Consider the following 25,359-nt stretch of genomic DNA (forward strand, 5'->3'; position numbering starts at 1 on the left):
TGTTCTTCCACCCCCTAAATAGAATCTCTCCCCCGGCAGAGAAAGGAGGCCAGGTTTCGCAGGCGGGGTGTCCTGGAGGGGTCGCGGCCTTGGGGGCTCAGCCAATGGGAGAGAGGGGCTGGGATGCTGTTGGAACGGGAGGGCCAGTCGGAGGCTGCGTGGGCGGAGGCAGGAGGGCCGGAGGAGGAGGAGGAGGAGGAAGGCGGGAGGGTCCAATCCTGCGCATTCGGAAGTGGCGCTGCGGCGGGGGCGGGCCGAGGAGGGGCAGGCACCCGGCTGCAGCGCCTGCAATTGGCAGGAGCCTTCCTGTGAACCGAGAGCGACAGTCCCCCGGCTCTTCTTCCGTGGCTGCTTCGAGCCGGAGTGGCGGGGCCAGGCAGAGGACCGCGCTGCTGCCGGCAACGTTGCCGCTGCTTCTCCACACACTACGGTAGAGGCGGATCAGGCTCATGGCTTCTGGCTGGGCCCTTTGGCGAAAGCGGGGAGGTGAGCAGCCAGCGGCAGCCGCACAGCATTCTGGGGAAGGGGCGGGGTGGAGGCGGGTCTCTCTCTTCTGCAGTAGGAACTGTCCCCGCAGGAGGCTTCTGAGGGGTGCAGCCTCCACTTTCTCCTCTGGGCTGGTTGGCTTCGTTTCAGCTCCGGGAAGCAAAGATTGAAGCCAGCGGGGCCGGGGGATGGGTGGGAATCATCCTGCATCCTTCCCCAGCACCACTTGCGTGTCTCCTTCCGTGTAACTGAAAGGGAGGGTGCCGGGTCTCTTTCGCCAGCCCTGCAGCGTCCCCAGCAGGCGGTGCTTGGACTTGGCTCCCCTCCCCTCCCGAAAGGCAGCTGTGCCCTTCGCAGGTCCTCCAGATTGACCTCGCAGTCCCCACGGTCCATCTTATGTATTTATGACTTATCTGTGTAAACCGCCCTGACCTACATTTGGAAGGGCAGTATAGAAATCGAATAAAGAATATTAATAATAATAATATTGGGGAACACACGTCATACACGATGGTGTGTGTTGGAGGTTAAAAAAGTCCACCTTTTTGCATTGGTTTTTTGGGACCATTTCAGACTGGCAGGGGAGCCTCTCGGTCAAGCCTGCTGTCTGGGAAAGTCCCTGGAGATGGATGGAGTGGCCACTTTCCAAGCTCTGAAGTGGGGGGTCCCATATTGGGGGGGTCTCATCCCTGCAGGTTCCAAGCAGAGGCTGGACAGAGAACTTCCAGGGGTGCTGCAGCCCTGTGCAGGGGGTGGACTAGATGACCTTTGAGATCCCTTCCAGCTCTCACATTCTAGGATTCTGCTCCTCTGTGTGAACTGCAGATTTGTGCTGCTTGGGCATCTCCTGGCTTCACTGCAACTGGCCACCCTTGCCAAGGATGGGAGATTCCTTCCTCTCTTCTTGACTTGGATGCAACCGGTTGTAGGCAGTGCTTTGATGGCTGCTGCTGTGCCGTTGCTGAAGGCATTTATGTGACCTGTACTTTCATTTTGGTTTAAATGTCTTTTGGGGTAAGATTAGTTAAATAAGCTTCTGGTATTTCTTTGTAAAGTTGTGTCATCGAGTCGGTGTCGACTCCTGGCGCCCACAGAGCCCTGTGGCTGTCTTTGGTAGAATACAGGAGGGGTTGACCATTGCCTCCTTCCATGCAGTTGGAGATTATGCCTTTCAGCATCTTCCTAGATCGCTGCTGCCCAATACAGGCGTTTCCTATAGTCTGGGAAACATAACAGCAGGGATTCGAACCGGCAACCTCCTGCTTGCTAGGCAAGTCATTTCCATGCTGCGCCATTAGGTGGCTTCTTTGTAACATCTCTTTAAATTGTCATCCCTATTTATATGCTGACTTTCAAAGTGCATGTGGCTAGTAGTCCAGAGGAATATGCATCTGACATACGGTTCCAGCTTCTGGCTCCCTCCCAGTCTCATCAGCGTCTTGTGAGCTGTATTTTAATCTTTTAAAGACTTATTTGTGGTTTTAATCTTCCTTAACAGTATTGCTGTAAACATTAGCAAATTGGGGTTGCTGAGGAGGCTGGACTTTGAAGAAGACTGTAATATCAAGGCTGAGATACGAATTTTGAAGTTGACCGGCTGGCAGACAGCCTCCAACCGGGGGGGCCGTGCGCGATGAGGTGGACGGTGGATGGTTGAATAAGATTTGGGACTGTTTAAAAGTTTGACCTTGACAGCATATGACCAACAGAGGAGATAATTAAATAGCAAGTATGAAGCGAGCCCAAACAATGAAAAAGAAGTGCACTAAAAGGAAGATAACTGGCAATAAGAAACACTCCATATCTAACAAGAAACAGCTGCACGATTCTCTAGCTGAAGTCAAACTAACTACAGTGTATACGCAAACAAAGCTAGATTCCTTTCTTATGAAACAGACACCAATATGTATGTTAAATGAGATAAATGAGACCAATCCAGGAAATAGAAGTGTTAATAGATCTGAGGATTCCTTGAATTTGTCTGTCTCTGGGATCTCAATTCCTTCATCACTTACGCCCCACGCACAGGTGAATCCACTGGCTGGGAATGGTACCACTGGAGTGGATACAATGCTAAAGAACCTGGCAGCAGCTGACTCAGCCTCCGACCCCAATCTAAAATCCTTTATTTTAATGATTGAAACCTTGTTGTGCCTATTTCAGAGATTTTCTACAGTAAATGTGAAACTGGATAAGATTAATGAACAAGTAAATCAATTGAATAACATTACAAGGCAAATTAAACCCATTGCTACTGCTGAAGCATGTTCTCAGACAGTACTCACTGGTGCAGATACCACTTGCTGCTCCCCAATAGCTGATGATTTGTCTGCTAAATCTGGTGCAGGGTATATTTTCCAACCCTGCCAGAGTGAACTCATTATCATTCTGGATGGACATAATGCTTGTCGCTGGGATAAATTGCATAATATCAAAAAATCTTTGGCGCAGTTGCTGGGTTTTGAGGAGGAATCTGTGGACCTTAAGAAATTTGAGAGGCAGCATACAAGGAATCCCTTTGTGCTGGTTACTATTATCTTTTGAAAATGATCTAATTCCTGCATCCTTGGCAAGGATGAGGAAATTTATGAATAAGTGGAGAATCTTCCCTAAAAGAATATTTTCTAAACCCTCAATTGCGACTCCCTTGGATAAATATTTTGTTCAGGTTAAACAGCATAGGATGGGGAGATCTACTTCAAAATCTGTAGATAAGCAATCCCAAGTTTCTCCATCCTCTACATCAGGCACCCCCAAACTGCGGCCCTCCAGATGTTGCTGAACTACAACTCCCAGCATCCCTAGACACAATTTTTTGTGGCTGGGTATGCTGGGAGTTGTAGTTCAGCAACATCTGGAGGGCCGCAGTTTGGGGATGCCTGCTCTACATCCATAGCAACGGAGACAACAGGAGATCTTGAGTATCTAACAGGACCTTGGGATGTTTCCCAATTGATTACGTTATCCTTAATAGAATGCTCAACTGGAGACAGCAGGAACTTTAATAACTCTACTGTCCGCTGCCCCAAACGTACCTATGTACCTACTAGATCTAAAGATGCAGTCTGTTCTACGAGATACGAAACAGTGAATGGGCTGAGCTCCCCTTTGAGAGAGGGAAATACACAACTTACTCCTTATTCAGAACAACACAGCAGAACTCAATACCATCCTCATTCTGAAATCGCCAACCCTTGGAACGATCCATCACAACCTGGTGATTATTTAACCACTACACCAAGGAAAATACAACCCCTTCTGGCGGAGGATAAACTGAACATAACTCCTTCGGCCACTAAACGAGCACCCATTAAAACAATGGATCCTGGTAAGTTTATTCCAGCGATACCACTATCATCTGATCCACATTTGGATGAGTTTTATGCATTGATTTCAACCAATAACTCAACCCAAATAGAAGCGTTGAGTGCAACTAACAGGAACTTAACTGGACAGCCTAATAGTTCCTTGGATAATGCTTCTATGGAATTATTATCTCCGCTTATAGAGCATTCATTTCAATTCAACTCTGTTCTACTTCAATCTCCATCCAAACTGGGTTTGAGGGACTGGCTCGCTGAAGGAGAAGAAACTTTGGTGGAACGAGACACTGTCGGGGACACTGCCAGGCAAAACTGACATCCTATTCCACACCTGGCTTGTCAATCCGCTACAATAATCGTCTGGAATATTCATGGTTGGGGCTCTAAACTTTTAGACTGTGACCTCCTGAACTTTCTCTCTAAGTTTGATATCATAATCTTACAGGAGACATGGTGGTTAGGTGAAATAAAGTTCAAAAACTATATTTCCTACACGAGGCCAGCTCTGGCTAGTAAGAAGGCTGGTAGACCATTGGGAGGCCTCGGTATATTTATTACCTCATGCTTTAATGCGCAGGTGGTGAAGGTATCTTGTCCTGGGGAGTGGGCTTTGGCTATACTGGTCTCTGATCATAAAACCAGCTTTCTGTGTGTAAACTTATATGTCCCAACGCAGAGTTGCATCTCACAGACGGAGGCGCTTTGGGGAGAAATTGAACAATACATCTTTAAGCTTATAGATGAATACCCTAATACGCCTCTGATTATAGCTGGAGATTGCAATGCGAGACTAGGTCACAATGACGTCTCACTTTATGGAAGTTTTTCTTTGTGGCCCCCATTGGATGAGTTAGAACTTGGTTTATCTAATCACGTTTCTCTAGACCCAACGTGCAATTTCGCAGGGTTATGTTTAGCCCGAATGGCTAACAAACTGGACTTATTAATTCTGAATGGCACTGCGTCTGGGGACTGCCCAGGAAAATTTACCTTCCAACGGGGCACTAATCGATCTACTATTGACTATGTATTAGTTTCTAGAGATGTATTTGAAGCTATACCCAGATTTAACATCATAGCTAGGCCAGAAAGTGACCATTATCCTTTAGTATTAAATTACACTTTCATGAAGCAAGATACGAGTTCTAGAGTTATGCCCTTTACACAACAGGCCATTGATGGGACTCCCAGAATCAAATGGAATTCCCAAATTAATCAAGTTTTCTCCGAATGGTTTAACTTGAAGAACGGAGAATCGCTTAAGGAAGGGCTGCTGGATGCACTGATTAAGAGAGACCAAAATGCCCATATTCTTGAAAAGTATGAGGTTCTTACAAGATCAGTTAAATCTCTACTAACTAAAGATCATCATGCCAAACCTAAAAAGAAAACTGGCCATACCAAAAAGTGGTTTGACCAAGATTGCATAAGGACAAAAAAGCATCTTGTCATGCTCTCAAAATATGCTATTCTCTGCCCGTCTACACATACACATTTAGAACTGTCTAAAAAGAAAAAAGGAATATAAAGCTCTTCTTAGAACTAAGAAGACGATTGTAACTCAAAAGGAATGGCTATCTCTGATAGAAGCAGCCAGGAAAAATGATTTAACAAATTTTTGGAGGCTGATTTCATTATCCCAAAACAAGGTAAACTCTGAACAGGCCTGTCCAATTGCCCCTGAATTATGGGAATCACACTTTCGGGAACTTTATAGCAACCACACATTTAAACCCCAGATTGACCTACATATAGATACTTTACCTTCCTGGCCTACGGTCTCCACCTATGAGGTGGAACAACTAATTATGCAGCTGAAGGGTGGAAAAGCACCCGGGAACTATTACATCCCTCCAGAACTATTAAAGGCTCATATAGACTGGTGGGCCCCAGCATTGGCTCTTTTGTTCACCTATATAGATCAAACTGCACAATTCCCTCAGCAGTGGGGCTCAGCCATGGTGGTCCCGATCTATAAAAGAGGCAATAGGGAGGATCCCTTTAATTACAGGCCAATTAGCCTTTTGAATATAATAAGTAAATTGTATGCCAAACATCTGTGTGTAAAACTTTGCTCTTGGATGGAGCAGGAGCATATAATCCATGATGAGCAAGCAGGTTTTAGACCGAATAGATTGGTTATGGACCACTGCTTAATTTTACAACAACTTGTGGACAAACAAGTTAGGGTCCATAAAAGACCACTGTTCGCCGCTTTCGTGGACCTTAAAATGGCCTTTGACTCAATTTCAAGGAGTTTACTATGGACCAAATTGGCTAGTACATCTATAGATCAAAGGCTTTTATTATTGCTCATCAAGCTCCATGAGAACTCCTCTTTAAGAGTACGTTTAGACACTGCCGGCAATTTCACCAATTCAATTCCAACAGAGAAAGGTGTGCGGCAAGGGGGTGTGTTGGCCCCTTATTTATTCAATCTTTACATTAACAATCTGATTAAACGGCTGCAAAATGTTGATATCCATGCACCTAAATTAGCCAACAAAAAGATCCCGATCCTGATGTACGCAGATGACGCGGTTATTTTATCTCAAACCAGGGTCGGGCTCAAAAGAGCTTTAGATGTTCTAACATCATATTGCCAAGAGGAACACTTGAAGATCAATTATAACAAATCTAAAATTATGTGCTTTAAAAATAAACCAAGGAAATTTACATGGATCTTGGATGGACATAAATTAGAACAGGTCAATCAAATAAAATATCTTGGGGTGGTTTTTCAACAAAATGCTGGGAAAGCGGCACATATGAGAATGGTAGCTGACTCAGCAAAACGCAGTGTGGTGGCAATTAACAGATTTTTCAGAACGCAGGAAGCAGGTTTCTTTCCTGCGGCTTTAAAACTATATTTAGCAAAGGTTATCCCTCAGCTGTTGTACGGGATCAAATTGGGACCTTATGCAAACTTTGATATGCTTGAAAGAATTCAATCCGGTTTCTTGAGAGCTATCTTTGGGACTACAAGATGCACCGCAAATGTAATACTGCGTATGGAGGCCGGCCTCATAAAGATCGAATCTCGTGCCTGGCTATTAATCATTTACTTTTGGTTGAGAGTCCACCTACGCCCGGTGGGCCTAATTCCTCAGTTTCTATCGTTAAACCCACAACCGCAGTGGTGCACTGTAGTTAGTAAAAAGCTTGCTGCTCCTAGGAATAGACCCTGAACAACTGCTGGAGTTGGACTTGGGAAATGCTAAAAGAATAGTAAAACAGCGTTTGACAGATATTGCATTGCAAAATAACTGGGCCTCTTTGACAGAATTCTATAAAGGAGTAAGAACTAGATGGGATCTTTCACCAGCAAATTATTTGTCCTATATTACACTCAGCAAATTCCGGTGGGCATTTACAAGGGCAAGAACAAATTCTTTTCCCTCTGCACTATTAGCCGGGAGATACAATGGTGTTCCCCTGGAAGAACGCTTCTGCAGATGCGGCAGTGGGGAAATAGAATCTATTGAGCATATTCTATTATCCTGTAAAATACATAGGCAATCAAGGGAGCACTTAATTCTACCTCTGGTCTGTAAACAGACAGACCGATCTGCTGAACAACTTGTTAAATTTTTACTCTCTGATGAAAATGTTTTTAATTTTAACTCTGTAGCTAAATTTTGTTATATTGCTTTTAAGATGTATAATGAGAACCTATAGAATTTTTATAAATTGTTCTGCTATTTGTATGCATGGATTGTTTGGTCTAGGACCGTAAATAAAACTTGACTTGACTTGACTATATCTATGTTTGACATTTATACCCTTCCCTTCCTGCAAGGACCACAGGGGGGCATATATGCTGCTGCTTCCCCCTGACAAAAATACTGTGAGGCAGGTTAGAAGGAGCGAAAGTGACAGGCACAAGGCCATCCTCTGAGCTTCACGGCTGAGTGGGGAGGAATTTGAACTCAGATCCCTCATATCCTAGTCAGCCCCCTCCTTACTCCCCTCTTATTTATCTCTGAATGGATCTTATTCGTCTAGTTTTACTAAGGGCCCCTGCATCCAAAGTGGGTCTGTAGTAATTCCCCATCACTGGAAGGAGCTTGGAATTCAGCCCAGCAGCAGGAACCCCTCGGAATGGCTGCAGACCCAGCTGCGGTTGACGGGCTCTTGTACCTCGAAGGACTCTTTCAATCCTGCTTTTCAATGGAGAATCTCCCCAAGCCGTTCACCCAGAGAAAGAACAGCAGCAGCTGGACAGAGGCAGGCCAAAGGGATCTTTGACAAAAGCTTCCCCTGCTAACAGCTGCAGACCAGGCTGCTGTGGGAAAGCATGTGAGAAGCACGTTCTTGGTGAATGTGGTTTTGAAATGTGCTCTGGAGCGATTTCATCCCCCTCCTGGCTGTCCCTCTCTGCTCTTTTCACCAACCTACACATTCTTGAGAAGTTTTCCCTTCTGAAGGACCAAGTGTCCATATTGGACTTGCTAGGTGAGTCTACACCTAGGTGGCCAGATTTGGCTTTTGGCCCATTTGAACCATGAGTATACCTCTTAGGTTCTGGCCACCCTGGGACTCTACACTCGCATGGAGGATGGGCTGGATCACACTCTGGACACTCCCGCACGTCGGGCACTTCCAGTTTGACGCTGATTGCGGCAGCAAGGAGTTACACTGCCACCCTGTGCCAGGGATTTTGGAAACTGCGCTGTTGGGGGAAATGCAGCAGGTGGGGGGAAGCATCTCTCTGGTCACTGAAATGTACCCCCCACCACCTGAAATGATTTGTTGTTCCAGAAAATGACCTCAAAACCGGTTTCTGCAAATGACTCAGTATAAGGCACCTTCCTGTCTAGTTAACGCTCCTTTTCCATCCCAGGCTCTGACCAGTTTTCTCCCTTCCTTCCAGCAGCTGAGAGTTGGGAGAGGAACAATGAGGGGAAACCCAGCAGAGGATTTATGGGTGGTGCCAGATGAAATAAGAGGCACGTACTAAAAAGAACAGGCTAAAAACAGGAGCAAAACAGAAGAAGTGAAGTCCAATAAATAACGCAGAAAGTAAGAGAAAGAAGTCTGTGCCTTCCGGATAGAAAAAGCTCCACTTCTGAGCCAAGCTTTGAACCAAAGTGGGAAATGAAAACAAGTGAGAAATTATATAACTGTTTGGACTGTGGGAAGTTCTTCAGCAAGAGAGGGCATCTTATTATACACCACAGAACACACACTGGGGAGAAACCACATAAATGCTTGGAATGTGGAAAGAGCTTCAGCACGAGTGGAGCTCTCAATGCACACCATAGAATCCACACTGGGGATAAACCATACAAATGCTTGGACTGTGGGAAGAGTTTCTGCCAGAGAGGAAATCTTATTAGACCATATAAACCATATAAATGCTTGGAGTGTGGAAAGATCTACAGCCGGAGAGGACATCTTATAAACACACAAAACAACCCACACTGGGGAGAAACCACATAAATGCTTGGTGTGTGTAAAGACCTTCGGTACGAATAGAGCCCTTACTACACACCACAAAACCTACACTCTGGAGAAACCATATCAGTGCTTGCAGTGTGACCCGGTTCCTGAGAAACTGCGGAGAGAGCGGGCTAAGTCCAATCTTCCTGCAGACACAGAGCAGGCAGGGAGCCCTGGGCGGCCGGATCGGCTGCCCACACGATGGCTGGCCCCGAGACGGAGCTGGTGGGGGCTGGGGAGCTTGGTGGCCACGCAGCCCCTGGAAGCCCCAGTATACCCTTCGTAAGCGTGCAGGGCATACCGGGGAGATCCCTGAGCCAGGAGGCTGCTTTTCAGCCTCCCAGCTGGGGGTCTACTCGCGAGTAGCCGCAGTGCGGAGCTGCGCTGCGGCTAATCACGAGCAGATAGCCCGAGTTTGCGGAGCACTCACTCCACAAACCCTGGTTAAGGGGTGGGCTACAGGAGCGGGTTAGCCGCTCCAGAACCATCGGCTGCGAGCCCGGTGGTTCTTACGATCACAAAAATCGGGCTAGGGTTTTCCTAGCCCGATTTCTGTGATCGTAAGAATAGCCCCAATATCTAATTAAAAGCTTGGGTGAACAAATTGTGGTAGCAAGAATGTTTTGCCCCCTTAACTAATCAGAGTCCACCCTGCTTGCATATGAATGGGAGACTTGATGTATGACCACTGTAAGTTATTCCCCTTAGGGGGTGGAACCACACTGGGAAGAGCATGTAGTGGTTGTCTTTGTCCCTGTGGTTGTCTTTGGTAGGGGTTGACCATTGCCTCCTCCCACGCAGTGTGAAATGATGCCTTTCAGCATCTTCCTATATCGCTGCTGCCTGATATAGGAATTTCCCATAGTCTGGGAAACATCCCAGCGGGGATTTGAATCGGAAACCTCCTGCTTGCTAAGCAAGCCATTTCCCCACGTGGTTGAGGGAAACACAGCAGGTGTGGGAGGGGAAGTAACAATCTGGTCCCTTAAATGTATCCCCCCTCCACCACTGCCGAAATGATTAGTAGGTTCAGAAAAAGTCTTTCGAACCGGTTCGTGCCTATGTCTCAGTATAAGCCACCTTCCTATGTAGTTAATGCTCCTTTTCCATCCCAGGCTCTGATGCATTTTCTCTCTTCCTTCTAGCCAGTGGGAGTTGGAAGAGCAACAATGAGGGGAAACCCAGCACAGGAACGATAGGTCGTGCCAGATGAAAAAAAAGGGAGCGTAGACTGAAAACTGGAGCCAAACGGAAGAAGAGAAGTCCAAAAAAATAATGCAGAAAGTAAGAGAAAGGAGCCTGCGCCCTCCGCATAGCAGAAAGCTCCACTTCTGAACTAAGATTTAACCGGAGTGCGATATGAAAGCAGGTGGGAGATTATATGAATGTTTAGACTGTGGGAACTCCTTCAGCAAGAGAGGACATCTCATTATACACCACAGAACCCACACTGAGGAAAAACCACACAAAAGCTTGGAGTGTGGGAAGAACTTTAGCATGAGTGGAGCTCTTAACAGTCATCACAGAACCCACACTGGGGAGAAACCACACAAATGCTTGGAGTGTGGAAAGAGCTTCAGCCAGAGAGGAACTCTTATTAAGCACCACAAAACCCACACTGGGGAGAAACCACATCAGTGCCTGGAGTGTGGAAAGAGCTTCAGCATGAGTGGAGCGCTTACCAGACATCACAGAACCCACACTGGGGAGAAACCACATAAATGCTTGGAGTGTGGAAAGAGCTTCAGCACGAGTGGAGCTCTTACTACACACCACAAAACCCACACTGGGGAGAAACCACATAAATGTTTGGAGTGTGGAAAGAGCTTCAGTACGAGTGGAGCTCTTAATATACACCACAGAATCCACACTGGGGAGAAACCCCATAAATGCTTGGAGTGTGGAAAGAGCTTCAGCCGGAAAGGACATCTTATTACACACCACATAACCCACACTGGGGAGAAACCACACAAATGCTTGGAGTGTGGAAAGAGCTTCAGCCGGAAAGGAAATCTTATTACACACCACAAAACCCACACTGGGGAGAAACCACACAAATGCTTGGAGTGTGGAAAGAGTTTCAACCGGAGAGGAACTCTTATTAAACACCACAAAATCCACACTGGGGAGAAACAACATCAGTGCTTGGAGTGTGGAAAGAGCTTCAGTACGAGTGGAGCTCTTAATATACACCACAGAATCCACACTGGGGAGAAACCACACAAATGCTTCGAGTGTGGAAAGAGCTGCAGCACGAGTGGAAATCTTAACAGACATCATAGAATCCACACTGGAGAGAAACCACACAAATGCTTTGACTGCGGAAAGAGCTTCAGTACGAGAGGAAGTCTCATTAGACACCACAGAACCCACACTGGGGAGAAACCACATAAATGCTTGGAGTGTGGGAAAAGCTTCTGCACAAGTGGAGAGCTTAGTAACCATCGTAGAATCCACACTGGGGAGAAACCACACAAATGCTTGGAGTGTGGGAAGACTTTTTGCCACAGAGAAACTCTTATTACACACCACAAAACCCACACTGGAGAGAAACCACATAAATGCTTTGACTGCGGAAAGAGTTTCAGCACGAGTGGATATCTTATTAAACATCATAGAACCCACACTGGGGGAAAACCACACAAATGCTTGGAGTGTGGAAGGAGCTTCAGCCAGAGAGGAACTCTTATTAGACACCATAGTACCCACACAGGGGAAAAACCACACAAATGCTTTGAGTGTGGAAAGAGTTTCTGCCAGCGAGGACATCTTATTAGACACCATAAAACCCACACTTGAGAGAAACCACATAAATGCTTTGACTGTGGAAAGAGCTTCAGCATGAGCGGAGATCTTAATAAATATCATAGAATCCACACTGGGGAGAGACCACACAAATGCTTGGCGTGTGGAAAGACGTTCAGCCAGAGAGAAAATCTTATTATACACCACAAAACCCACACTGGAGAGAAACCATATAAATGCTTGGTGTGTGTAAAGACTTTCGGTACGAGTGGAGCCCTTACTACACACCACAAAACCCACACTCTGGAGAAACCATATCAGTGCTTGCAGTGTGGAAAGAGCTTCAGCATGAGCGGAGATCTTAATAAACATCATAGAATCCACACTAGAGAGAAACCACACAAATTTTTGTTGTGTGGAAAGAGCTTCAGCCAGAAAACAGATCTTATTACACACCACAAAACTCACACTGGGTAGAAACCACACAAATGCTTGAAGTGTGAGAAGAGCTTCCGCACGAGTGGAGTTCTTAATATACATCATAGAATCCACATTGGGGAGAAACCACACAAATGCTTGGAGTGTGGGAAGCGTTTCCTCCAGAGAGGAAATCTTATTACACACCATAAATCCAACACTGGGGAGAAACCTCACATATACTGAGATTATGGAAAGAGCTTCAGTAGAAGTGCACAAATTACTGGACACCTAGCCCACACTGGGAAGGAACCACACTAATATTTGGAGTGTGGAAGGAGCTTCACTATACACAGCAGAACCCACACTGGAAGAAGCAGGAAGGCTCACCTCACTGCACATGCATAAATTCAAACAGTGTTGGAATCATACAAATGATACTGCAGCCAAGCCTTCAAATCTCCCTCATTTTGCGAAAGATAAACCCTTGTGAGATATCTGCTTCTTCTCTGTTTTGCTTCCCTCTGGGAAATTCATAATTCTGTGTCTCTGTTTTGAATAAATGTGCTTAATTCCTTCAAATTGTTCAATGAATATTAGTTTTTCTCAGAGTTTGTGTGTGTGTCTGTGTGAAAGAGATCCCCCCCCCCTTGCAACACACAGACACACACAGAAACAAATACCCCATCTTCTCTGTGTGAGAGAGAGGTTTTTAGAGTTTAAAAAAAACCATATTCAGGTGCCACGTGTAAGCCAAAATTAGAATATTAGAATAAACTGGTATAAACCCCTCCCCCACCCCAATAGCAGACTTTCTTGTGCGGACATGAGTCACTACAAAAATTATTAAAAGCTGTAAAAATAATGGGCGAAGGATGCTCTAAGAATTGATCTGTTTCTGTTTTTGTTTGTTCCTGCCTTTGTGTTTATGATGTGCTTGTTTTTGAAGATAAACTGCTTATTGCTTTAATCTGTGATCTGTATGTGTGTCTGTATTTGCCTTATACTATTGCCTTATCTTATGCTTTTGACTTAAACGATTAAAACATTTAGATACTGCTTTGTTTAGCAACCAAGTTTTCAAAATGGCTCACATAGCAAAATACATGAGAAAATGGCTCTCTACTCCCATGTTTCTCCTTATAATATTCACTAACTAATATTTTGCTTTATGCTTGCAATCATATTTTTAATATTATTAATAATATATTGCTTTATGCTTGTATGCTTACGTTCTGTGTCTTTTATAAGCTTGTAGTGTACTAACATAGCCCAACTTCATGCAAGTAGTTTCATAGACTGCTAAAATGAACATTAACCATTTCAACCTCCTCTTCCTCCATTAAAAGTACATTTTTAAAAATACAAAACAGGGCTTTGCAAAGAAGATTATAGGAAAGTCCCTTTTAAAGGTTTCTTGGCCTCGAAATGCTTCTCTGTAAATCCTAAGAAATTGGGGTAACACCAAGGATGCCATTCTGCTGTCCTGTTTGAAATCAGATTGGTGGATCTATACACCTAAATTGATCGCAAACGCGTGGCTTTTCCTTCTGCTTGACAGATACTGCAGTCACTTTGAACTGTAAACCCAGGACTATCACGGTTTCAGTGCAGGTTCAGTTTTCCAGCAGAGTAATCTACACTTGTACCACACTTTCTAGTGCAAGCTGACATGTGAAAACATGCGAGAAACCTCTCAGAAGTATATTATTTTCAGTGTTTCTCATTTCTTATGACTGGTAACTTGCTTATTTTATTTGTCTGTCTGTTTAACACATTTGCCAATTTTATTTATTGCACACATTTGTATACCGGCCAAAACACAAATCTCTGGGCAGTCCGCAACAAAACAATAAAAACAACAGATTAGAAGATTACAACAATTATAATTTAAAATGTTAAAACTATTAAAACATTTAAACAATGAGCCGGGTCTCACGAACCATGAGACCCGGTTCCTGAGAAACTGCAGGGAGAGCAGGCTAAGTCCGCTCTCCCCGCAGACGCAGAGCGGGCAGGGAGCCCTGGGCGGCCAGATCGGCTGCCCACACGATGGCTGGCACCGAGACGGAGCTGGCAGGGGCTGGGGAGCTTGGGGGCCGTGCAGCCCCTGGAAGCCCCAGTATGCCCTGCCTGAGTGCGCAGGGCATACTGGGGAGACCCTGAGCCGGGAGGATGCTTTTCAGCCTCCCAGCAGGGGGTCTACTCACGAGTAGCCACAGTGCGGAGCCACGCCACGGCTACTCACGAGCAGATAGCCCGTGTTTGCGGAGCACTCGCTCCACAAACCCAGGCTAAGGGGCGGACTACAGGAGCGGGTTAGCCGCTCCAGAACCATCGGCTGCGAGCCCGGTGGTTCTTACGATCACAAACATCGGGCTAGGATTCTCGGCTGCTGTGTGAAGACAACTCCCTGGGTTATCATCCCATGCTCGATCCAGGGCAGGACGTATGCAAATTAGAAAGCCATAAAAGGAGCCGGATGGTAACCCCACCCAGTTCTTTTCGTCCTGCTACTGCTAACACTTCAGCCTTGCTTCGTTCCTCCTCAGATAAGTTTTTTACCTTGCTCCTTCCTCCGCTTAAGCCTCTTTCCTCCTTGTTTGGCTCCTCGACTGCCCCCCCTCCTCTCCCCCTCTTCCCCCCCCAAAAAGGCATTTTTCCTTTACAAAGGCTCCCTTCCAAGCCTCTCTCCCCGTTCCACCCCGCTCGTTACCTCTGCTCTCCGCTTGTTGCCCAGACCTTTCTCTTTCTCTTCCCCTTCTGCCATGGAGCAGCCGTGCCTTCAGGGCCTCCGACCACACACGGAGAGGCAAAAGGCGCAAACGGCAAAGGCGGACCGCCCCGCTGCGAGCGCGGCCGCCGCTAGACCCACCACAGCCACGCCCAGGACCACCGCGTCCCCCCGGGCGGAGGCACCTCGGCAGCACCGCCCCCCTCTGTGGCGGCGGGTGCCTCAAAGAAAGACCGGCATGCTGCCACCACCGCCGCGTGTGCGGCCGCGCAGAGCGAAGGGTGCCATTTTGACTCGGCCCTCGATGAGGCAGACCACGCAAGGTCCCAGCGGCAGCGCAGGAGAGCCCAAGTGCTTGAGCTCCTCTCGGCGGTCAGATCCTCGGAGGCCACCGGTTCCTCGGGAGAGGAGGAGAGCATCGCACAGGCCGAGGAGGGTGAGTTTGCGCGGCAGTCCCCTAGCGGATCAAATGGGTGGCCCCGAGGGCAGGCAGCCCCTCTCCATGGCTCCAATTCAGGCCTCGCCATTGGATAGCCCCCCTCTGCTCGTAGCAATAGCGGCTTCAGCAGGAGACCAGGGACTGGCCCCTCCCCTTTCCCCTCCCCCCTCCTCTGCAGCCCCAGGGACAGAGATGCCGGAGAGCTGGAAAAGCTGGATCAGCGATGTGCTCTGGCAAGCCCTGCATCAGTGCAAGGGCGGAAAGAGGGGCCGCAAGTGGAGGAAGCGATCTCCCTCCCTCCCCCTCCACTTCTGATTCTGACTCTGCCCCGCATGGGAAATCCCACAGAAAGAGGCGGAAGGGCCGCAAGGGGCAGCAGAAGGGGCGTAGGGATCCAAGACCCGCTGCCACACGTTCTGCTCTAATCCACTCTTTGGAAGACTCGTGTCCAGAGTCTCCTACCCACCTAGGAAGGGTCCCTGCTCCCCCTCATTCCCCCTCAGGCCAAGCTGGGCCAGCCCTTACAGGGGGCGTTTCCCCGATCTGGCGGACTTGGGGGACGATTCCAGGGAAGAAGGGGAGTGGTCTGATGGACAGACGGGGATGGAGAAATCCACCCCTCAGTTTAAGCACCTTTTTCCATCTGATGATTTTTCCATGTTGTTTGTTAAGGCCATGCACACCCTCAGTCTCACGATTGAGGGATTGCAATCTGGGGCTATTCCCTCCAAGGAATCTCTGGTATGACCTACACATTCTTCACCAGAGCTCCTGCTTCCCTTGCCAAATCCCTTCTCGGAGGTTCTCCAGCAGGAGTGGCAAGAACCAGCGGTTCAGAAGAAGGTTTCTTCCTTAGCTAACAAGCACTACGCATTCATCCCCGCAGCAGCTGAACAGCTCCAAAAGCCTCTGGTAGATGCTCATGTCGCAGCCCTGACCTCTCGTGCGGTCCTGCCAGGAGATGGAGAGTCGACGCTGAAGGACCCTGCCGAAAAGAGAATCGAAGTGCAGTTAAAGAGAAATAACGATTGTATCTCTCTTTCTATCAGAGCCCCCATAGCTGCCTCTATCATTTCTTGGGCAGCACTGCTCTGGACCGATGAGTTGCTTCAGTTTCCTCCCCCAGATCCAGCCAGGTCCCGCCAGATTGCCCTAAAGCTCCAGAAGGCACAAGCCTACATTGCTGACACCACCCTGGATGCGGTATGTTTCGGGGCCCGGGCTACAGCTACTAATGTTATTGCTAGGTGAACCCTTTGGCTCCGCCACTGGCAGGTTGATGCATCATCAAAAACCAACTTGGCGGCAGTCCCCTTCTCGGCCACTAAGCTTTTTGGGGATGAAGCCCTTAAGGACATCCTCATTGAATCCAAGGATAGAAAGATGACCCTTCCCAGCACAGCCAGGAGGGAAGACCGGCGCTCTTTTCGTAGGGGTCAGCCTCAACAGCACCAATTTCATTCCTTTCGCCCCTCTTTTCGCCCCCGCGAGCGAGACAACAGATTAAGACGCCCCAATTGGCCAAAGGGAAACTTCCCCGCCAAGTCCAATTCGAGAGCCCAGCCGGGCCAGCAGTTTAAGCCACGTCAAGCACAGTGACTCTTTAAGGATAGGAGGTCGCCTCTCCCACTTTTAACATGCCTGGGAGGTGTCCACCACAGACAAATGGGTCCTGAAAACAGTTTTAGAGGGATATTTAATAGAGTTGTCAGGCCGCCCACTAGACAGGTTTCTTCCCACTCCAACATCTCGATGCATCAAAAGACACAGAATCCTTCAACAGGCCATAGACCACCTGTTAGCCATCGCAGCCATAGAACCGGTCCCCCCTCAAGAGCACCGTCAAGGGCTTTATTCAATCTTATTCACTGTGCCCAAGCGGGACGGCACCTACAGGGCTGTCCTCGATCTAAAACCCTTAAACTGGTGGGTACGCAAGCGCAGGTTCCGTATGGAGACTCTCCGCTCCATCGCAGAGGGCCTACAACACGGGGACATGATGGCATCAGTGGATCTGACAGAGGCCTATCTGCACATTCCTATTCACCCTCTATCCCGTCATCTCCTCAGATTCTGTTACAGGGGAGTACATTATCAGTATCGAGCCCTTCCATTCGGCCTTTCCCCAGCCCCAAGGGCATTCACAAAGGTGCTGGCCCCTCTAATAGCCTACATCCGCCTGCAAAAGGTCCGCCTCTTTACGTATTTGGACGATTTGATCGTACTGTCGTGAGACCAAGCAGAACAGGACGTCCAGATCACCCTAGAGGCCCTAACGTCCCATGGTTTCCAGGTCAACCACACCAAGAGCCACCTGTCTTCCACATTCAGACTCCAGCACTTAGGAGTAGTCCTGGACACCCAAAGGGACCGATTGTTTCTTCCAGAGGAACGCAGACTCAAGATTTGGTCCATGACATCGAAGACCCTGGCGACCAGCAGGCCTCATGTCCTTCATCTGGCTCAGTTATTGGGTCTACTGGTTTCCTCCATCGACTCTGTCCCCTGGGCAAGGTTCCGTCTTCGTTGCCTCCAGTGGTTCCTCCTCCCTTTCCAGGAGGACATTGCCTCCAAGTCGTCCAGGAGGGTTCAATTGTATCCAGAAGTGCGCTCTTCGCTCCGCTGGTGGCTCTGCAAGAGAAACCTAGAGGCCGGCAAGCCCTTTCTGGACTCCCCTCGGATTCTCATCACCATGGACGCAAGCCTTCGGGGATGGGGAGCTCACTGCCTTTCTCAGTCGGCTCAGGGCAAGTGGTCCCCCGAGGAGTCGGGCCACAGCATGAATTGGATGGAGCTTCGTGCGATTCGCTTGGCCCTTCAAGCCTTCCTACCTGTGCTGAAGGGCAAGGATGTCCTGGTCCAGACCGACAATGTGACGGCAAAGGCACACGTCAACCGGCAAGGCGGCACCAGGTCTTGCTCCCTTAACCAGGAGGCAGTTCTGCTTCTTCAGTGGGCCGAATCTCACCTGTCCTCCCTATCAGCAGTCCACCTGAAGGGAGAACTGAACGTACAAGCGGACTGGCTGAGCCGGCAAGACATCCACCCAGCTGAATGGGCCCTGAGCCACAGAGCCTTCTTATTCCTGTCCAGAAGACTGGGAGCCCCTCAAGTCGACTTGTTTGCCACTCCCAGCAACACCCAGCTTCCACGGTTCTTCAGTCGGTTCCAGTGCCCACAGGCAGAACAGACAGACGCCATGACGGCTCCCTGGCCAAGGACCCTCCTCTACGCCTTCCCACCAGTTTCGCTTCTGGCCAGACTTCTCAGGCGCATTCGGCTCCTGGGGGCCAGGGTGATTCTAGTGCCCCCCCGTTGGCCCCGCAGGCCATGGTTCCCAGAGATCCTGAACCTCGCAACCGGGCCTCCAGTTCTTCTTCCCGTCTCCGCAGACCTGCTCTCACAGGGCCCAGTACTCCATCCAGATCCCACCTGGTTCCAGCTTGCCGCCTGGCACTTGAACGGGAGCTGCTAGGGGGCTTCGGTTACTCCCAGGGCGTTCTAGACACCCTGATGGCCTCCAGACGCTCCTCCACTCACCGCATATACCAGTGCACTTGGAGAGTTTTCCTCAGTTGGTGCAGAAACAGGCACCTGACTCCAAGTGCATGTTCCTTACCTGAACTGCTACAATTCCTACAGGACGGCCTCGACAAGGGCCTTAAGGCCAATACCGTCAAGCGGCATGCTTCACCCTTGGCTCCTCTCCTGCTACCATTCAAGAGCAAGCCTCTCTTGTTCCACGCTCACCTAAAGCGTTTCCTTCGTGGAGCATCACTAACATCCCCTCCTGTAGTACATAGGTTTCCTACGTGGGACCTCCACAAAGTCTTGCGGGTCCTTCACAAGCCTCCATTTGAACCGATTAAGTCCATTTCCTTACGCTTCCTCTCCCTGAAGTTGGCCTTCCTGGTGGCCGTCACTAGGGGTGTGCATGGTCCGGAGTCCCCCCCCCAGGGGGGACTGGTGCATGGTCCGGAGTCCCCCCCCCTTCCTGGTGGCCGTCACTAGGGGTGTGCATGGTCCGGAGTCCCCCCCAGGGGGGGGGACTGTAAGTGGGGTGGTGGTAGTACTTACCCCCCCCCGGCCGCTCTTCCCCATCCAGCGCTGGTCCATTGAAAAATCTAACAACGACGGGGCAGGGGCGGCAGGGAGGAACTCTGCCGCCCCAAGAAGATTTTTCAACGGACCAGTGCCGGAGGAGTAAGAGTGGCGGCGGGGGGAGTACTACCACCACCACCACCCCGCTTAAAGTCACAGTCCCCCGCCCATTGGGACCGCTGGACCTCCGGACTGGTCTGGCGGTCTTTCCCATGGGGCCGGACCAAAACCATGCACACCACTAGCCGTCACCTCGGCCAGAAGGATATCAGAATTAGCCTCGCTGTCCTCCAATCCCAGGTTCTGTATATTCTCAGCTGATTCAGTAACCTTAATCCCGGACCCTTCAGTTCTTCCTAAGGTCGACTCCATGTTTCATAGGTCTCAAAACCTGGTCCTGCCCTCCTTCTGTCCCAAGCCTGTCCACCCCAGGGAAAAGGAGTGGCATAAGTTGGACGTTCGCCGCTGCTTGAAGACCTACCTTAAAAGAACCACCTCCTTCAGGATGATGGACTCCTTATTTGTCTCCTTCCTGGGCCAAAAGGTCTCCTCAACTGTCATCGGTCATTGGATCTGAGCCTGCATCTCCTTGGCATACGAGACCCAACACTTTCCTCCACCCACGTGAATCACAGCACATTCAACTAGAGCGACCTCCACTTCCGCAGCGTTCTCCACCAATGCCCCGTGGGAGGAGATCTGCAGAGCGGCCACGTGGGCGTCCCCGTCCACCTTCACCAGGCACTACAAGATGGACACTATGCACTCCGCTCAGGCTGCCTTTGGCAGAAGGGTTCTGCAACACGTCCTTCCCCCTCAGTGGCCTGGGACCCCCACCCTGGGTCACCTGGCTTTGGTATGTCCCCAGGGAGTTGTCCTCACACAGCAGCCAAGAATGGAGCATTGGTACTCACCGTGAAGGCTTCTTCTGGCTGCTGTTGTAGAGGACAACTCGACCTTCCCTATGCGGTCCCAGACTCCTGGGGGGACGATTCTCTATCTTCCTGCTGTTTTTAACCTGTTTGTTTCCCTGTTTCCATTTACTGGCCCTTTCTACTAATATATGTGGGTTATTGAGGTTTCCTTCCATTCGAAGCTTGGCTGACTACAAGAACTGGGTGGGGTTACCATCCGGCTCCTTTTATGGCTTTCTAATTTGCATACGTCCTGCCCTGGAGCGATCAAGGGATGATAACCCAGGGAGTTGTCCTCTACAACAGCAGCCAGAAGAAGCCTTCACGGTGAGTACCAATGCTCCATTTTCCTAGCCCGATTTTTTTTTTCCTAGCCAAGTCCGCTCTCCCCGCAGACGCAGAGTGGGCACGGAGCCCTGGGCGGCCGGATCGGCCGGCCACACGATGTCTGGCTCCGAGACGGAGCTGGCGGGGGAACTCGGGGGCCTCGGGGGCCCTGGAAGCACCAGTATGTCCTGCATAAGCACGCAGAGCATACTGGGGAGACCCGTGAGCTGGGAGGCTGCTTTTCAGCCTCCCAGCCAGGGGTCTACTTGCGCCGTGGCTACTCATAAGCAGATAGCCCGGGTTTGCGGAGCACTCGCTCCACAAACCCGGGCTAAGGGGCGGGCTACAGGAGCAGGTTAGCCACTCCAGAACCATCAGCCCCGAGCCTGGAGATTCTTACAATCACAAAAATCGGGCTAGGATTGTGATAGTAAAAATAGCCCTAATATCTAATTAAAAGCTTGGGTGAACACAAGAATGTTTTGCCCCCTTAGCTAATCAGGGTCCACCCTGGTTGCTTATGAATGGGAGACTTGATGTATGACCACTGTAAGTTATTCCCCTTAGGGGATGGAACCACTCTGGGAAGAGCATCTAGTGGTTGTGTTTGTCCCTGTGGTTGTCTTTGGTAGAATACGGAGGGGTTGACCATTGCCTCCTCCCAGGCAGTGTGAAATGATGCCTTTCAGCATCTTCCTATATTGCTGCTGCCTGATATAGGAGTTTCCCATAGTCTGGGAAACATCCCAGCGGGGATTCGAATAGGAAACCTCCTGCTTGCTAAGCAAGCCATTTCCCAACGTGGTTGAGGGAAACGCAGGAGGTGGGGGAGGGTAAGCATCTCTCTGGAACTTTAAATGTATCCCCCCTCCACCACTGCAGAAATGATTCGTAGGTCCAGAAAAAGTCTTTCGAACTGGTTCATGCCTATGTCTAGGGACCGTCCTATCTAGTTAATGCTCCTTTTCCATCCCAGGCTCTGACACATTTTCTCTCTTCTTTCCAGCTAGTGGGACTTGGAAGAGGAACAATGAGGGGAAACCCAGCACAGGAATGATGGGTCATGCCAGATGAAATACAAGGGAGCGTAGACTAAAAACTGGAGCCAAATGGAAGAAGAGAAGTCCAAAAAATAATGGATAAAGTAAGAGAAAGGATCCTGCACCCTCCGCATAGCAAAAGCTCCACGCCTGAACTAAGATTTAACCAGAGTGGGAAATGAAAGCAGGTGGGAGATTATATGAATGTTTCAACTGTGGGAACTCCTTCAGCAAGAGAGGACATCTAATTATACACCACAGAACCCACACTGAGGAGAAACCACATAAACGCTTGGAGTGTGGGAAGAACTTCAGCATGAGTGGCGCTCTTAACAGTCATCACAGAACCCACACAGGGGAGAAACCACATAAATGCTTGGAGTGTGGAAAGAGCTTCAGCCTTAGAGGAAATCTTATTACACACCACAAAACCCACACTGGGGAGAAACCACATCAGTGCTTGGAGTGTGGAAAGAGCTTCAGCACGAGTGGAGCTCTTACCATACATCACAGAACCCACACTGGGGAGAAACCTCATAAATGCTTGGAGTGTGGAAAGAGCTTCAGCACGAGTGGAGCTCTTACTACACACCACAAAACCCACACTGGGGAGAAACCACATCAGTGCTTGGAGTGTGGAAAGAGCTTCAGCATGAGTGGAGCTCTTACCAGACATCACAGAACACACACAGGGGAGAAACCTCATAAATGCTTGGAGTGTGGAAAGAGCTTCAGCACGAGTGGAGCTCTTACTACACACCACAGAACCCACACAGGGGAGAAACCTCATAAATGCTTGGAGTGTGGAAAGAGCTTCAGCACGAGTGGAGCTCTTACTACACACCACAAAACCCACACTGGGGTGAAACCACATAAATGTTTGGAGTGTGGAAAGAGCTTCAGTATGAGTGGAGCTCTTAATATACACCACAGAACCCACACTGGGGAGAAACCTCATAAATGCTTGGAGTGTGGAAAGAGCTTCAGCCAGAAAGAATCTCTTATTACACACCACAAAACCCACACTGGGGAGAAACCACACAAATGCTTGGAGTGTGGAAAGAGTTTCAACCGGAGAGGAAATCTTATTACACACCACAAAACCCACACTGGGGAGAAACCACACAAATGCTTGGAGTGTGGAAAGAGCTTCAGCACGAGTGGAGCTCTTACCATACATCACAGAACCCACACTGGGGAGAAACCTCATAAATGCTTGGAGTGTGGAATGACCTTCAGCACGAGTGGAGGTCTTACCAGACATCACATCACCCACACTGGGGAGAAACCTCATAAATGCTTGGAGTGTGGAAAGAGCTTCAGCACGAGTGGAGCTCTTACTACACACCACAGAACCCACACGGGGGAGAAACCACATAAATGCTTGGAGTGTGGAAAGAGCTTCAGCACGAGTGGAGCTCTTACTACACACCACAAAACCCACACTGGGGTGAAACCACATAAATGTTTGGAGTGTGGAAAGAGCTTCAGTACGAGTGGAGCTCTTAATATACACCACAGAACCCACACTGGGGAGAAACCTCATAAATGCTTGGAGTGTGGAAAGAGCTTCAGCCAGAAAGAATCTCTTATTAAACACCATAAAACCCACACTGGGGAGAAACCACACAAATGCTTGGAGTGTGGAAAGAGCTTCAGCCACAGAGGAACTCTTATTAAACACCACATAACCCACACTGGGGAGAAACCACACAAATGCTTGGAGTGTGGAAAGAGCTTCAGCCAGAGAGGAAATCTTATTACACACCATAAAATCCACACTGGGGAGAAACCACATCAGTGCTTGGAGTGTGGAAAGAGCTTCAGCATGAGTGGAGCTCTTACCAGACATCACAGAACCCACACTGGGGAGAAACCACATCAGTGCTTGGAGTGTGGAAAGAGCTTCAGCCACAGAGCATATCTTACTACACACCACAAAACCCACATTGGGGAGAAACCACATAAATGCTTGGAGTGTGGAAAGAGCTTCAGCACGAGTGGATCTCTTAATATACACCACAGAACCCACACTGGGGAGAAACCTCATAAATGTTTGGAGTGTGGAAAGAGCTTCAGCCATAGAGGAAATCTTATTAAACACCACAAAACCCACACTGGGGAGAAACCACACAAATGCTTGGAGTGTGGAAAGAGTTTCAGCCGGAGAGGAACTCTTATTACACACCACAGAACCCACACAAATGCTTGGAGTGTGGAAAGAGCTTCAACCAGCGAGGAAATCTTATTACACACCACAAAACCCACACTGGGGAGAAACAACATCAGTGCTTGGAGTGTGGAAAGAGTTTCAGCATGAGTGGAGCTCTTACCAGACATCACAGAACCCACACTGGGGAGAAACCTCATAAATGCTTGGAGTGTGGAAAGACCTTCAGCATGAGCGAAGATCTTAATAAACATAATAGAATCCACACTGGGGGAGAAACCACACAAATGCTTGGTGTGGAAAGCAAAGCACAAGCAAGGGCAATCACGGAATCAACCAATCAAAAGTTGGGGGGGGGGAATCCCACCGTGATTACGGCAAATAAATATACAAATAATATAAATCAGCCGAACAGTGAAAATGTATATTGACAAACAATGAACCAATAATAGAATAATCTCTGATAACTAACACTAAGGAACAATAAATCATTAATCCAAATTCAACAAGAATGATAATATATACAATAATACTCAAGCCATCGCATGAAACAAAATGCAAAAATATTAACATATACAATGACAGTCAAAGATTTTCAGAGGAGGTGTGACTTAGCAAGGCAAGAATAGGGCTGCTGGATGAAATGGGCAAAGTTCCATGTTGTAGTAGAAATTCTGTTACCCGTGAATCTAAGCATTTCATATTGATCTATATGTATTGATCCTAGGATATATAGTTAATGGAGAACTGAACTCTTGCTACACCATTTGGATGGTAGCTGAAGAGAGCGAGAGTTCCCTCCATCTTGTATTCCTGAATGTATGTCAGTGGGAAAGAATCCGCTTAGTATGCTTTGGTTCTCATACTCTGTGTCTTGCAGACCTTGTAACTTGCAACATAGTATGTATTCTCTATGCCTTGCTTTGTTCTGGCCTACTGGTCAGGAGAGTTGATGATGCTGGTATCTGAACTGCCTCCTAAAGGCTGCATAAGCACTCCTTTAACTATGGTGGTATTGTAAGCCTGTTGGCCTAATATGGAGTTGTACTGCCGGACTACCTGGCTGGCTTGTTGTGAATGATGATGTATTCAGATGTATCAATTGTTGTATAAAAGCTTTGGACGGACACCATCTTAGGTCCGTCTTGTCTTTGGGAGCTATCCCCTAGACGGCCACTTTGTTGTTCTGCAGAATTCAATAAAGTTTCTTTGAACTATAAA

At 48.5% G+C, this 25,359-nt stretch overlaps 3 protein-coding genes across 9 annotated transcripts in view; 2 read left to right on the forward strand and 1 right to left on the reverse strand.

The window, feature by feature from the left end:
* LOC128337139 (uncharacterized) overlaps positions 1–25,359 on the reverse strand; it is a 155,429-nt gene that overhangs the window by 127,452 nt on the left and 2,618 nt on the right. The window lies entirely within an intron of this gene.
* On the forward strand, positions 1–25,359 carry LOC128337133 (oocyte zinc finger protein XlCOF6-like). The gene is made up of 2 exons (XM_053277763.1): positions 1–486; positions 21,935–25,359. The coding sequence occupies exon 2, from the start codon at positions 22,147–22,149 to the stop codon at positions 24,286–24,288; it is 2,142 nt and encodes a 713-aa protein (XP_053133738.1). The 5' UTR covers positions 1–486; positions 21,935–22,146; the 3' UTR covers positions 24,289–25,359.
* LOC128337137 (zinc finger protein 665-like) lies at positions 8,493–13,638 on the forward strand. The gene is made up of 2 exons (XM_053277771.1): positions 8,493–8,831; positions 10,397–13,638. Exon 2 carries the CDS (start codon positions 10,611–10,613, stop codon positions 12,048–12,050), a length of 1,440 nt encoding a protein of 479 aa, XP_053133746.1. The 5' UTR covers positions 8,493–8,831; positions 10,397–10,610; the 3' UTR covers positions 12,051–13,638.

This window comes from Hemicordylus capensis, chromosome 14 (genome assembly GCF_027244095.1).
Source record: "Hemicordylus capensis ecotype Gifberg chromosome 14, rHemCap1.1.pri, whole genome shotgun sequence".
In the NCBI taxonomy this organism is placed as follows: Eukaryota; Metazoa; Chordata; class Lepidosauria; order Squamata; family Cordylidae; genus Hemicordylus; species Hemicordylus capensis.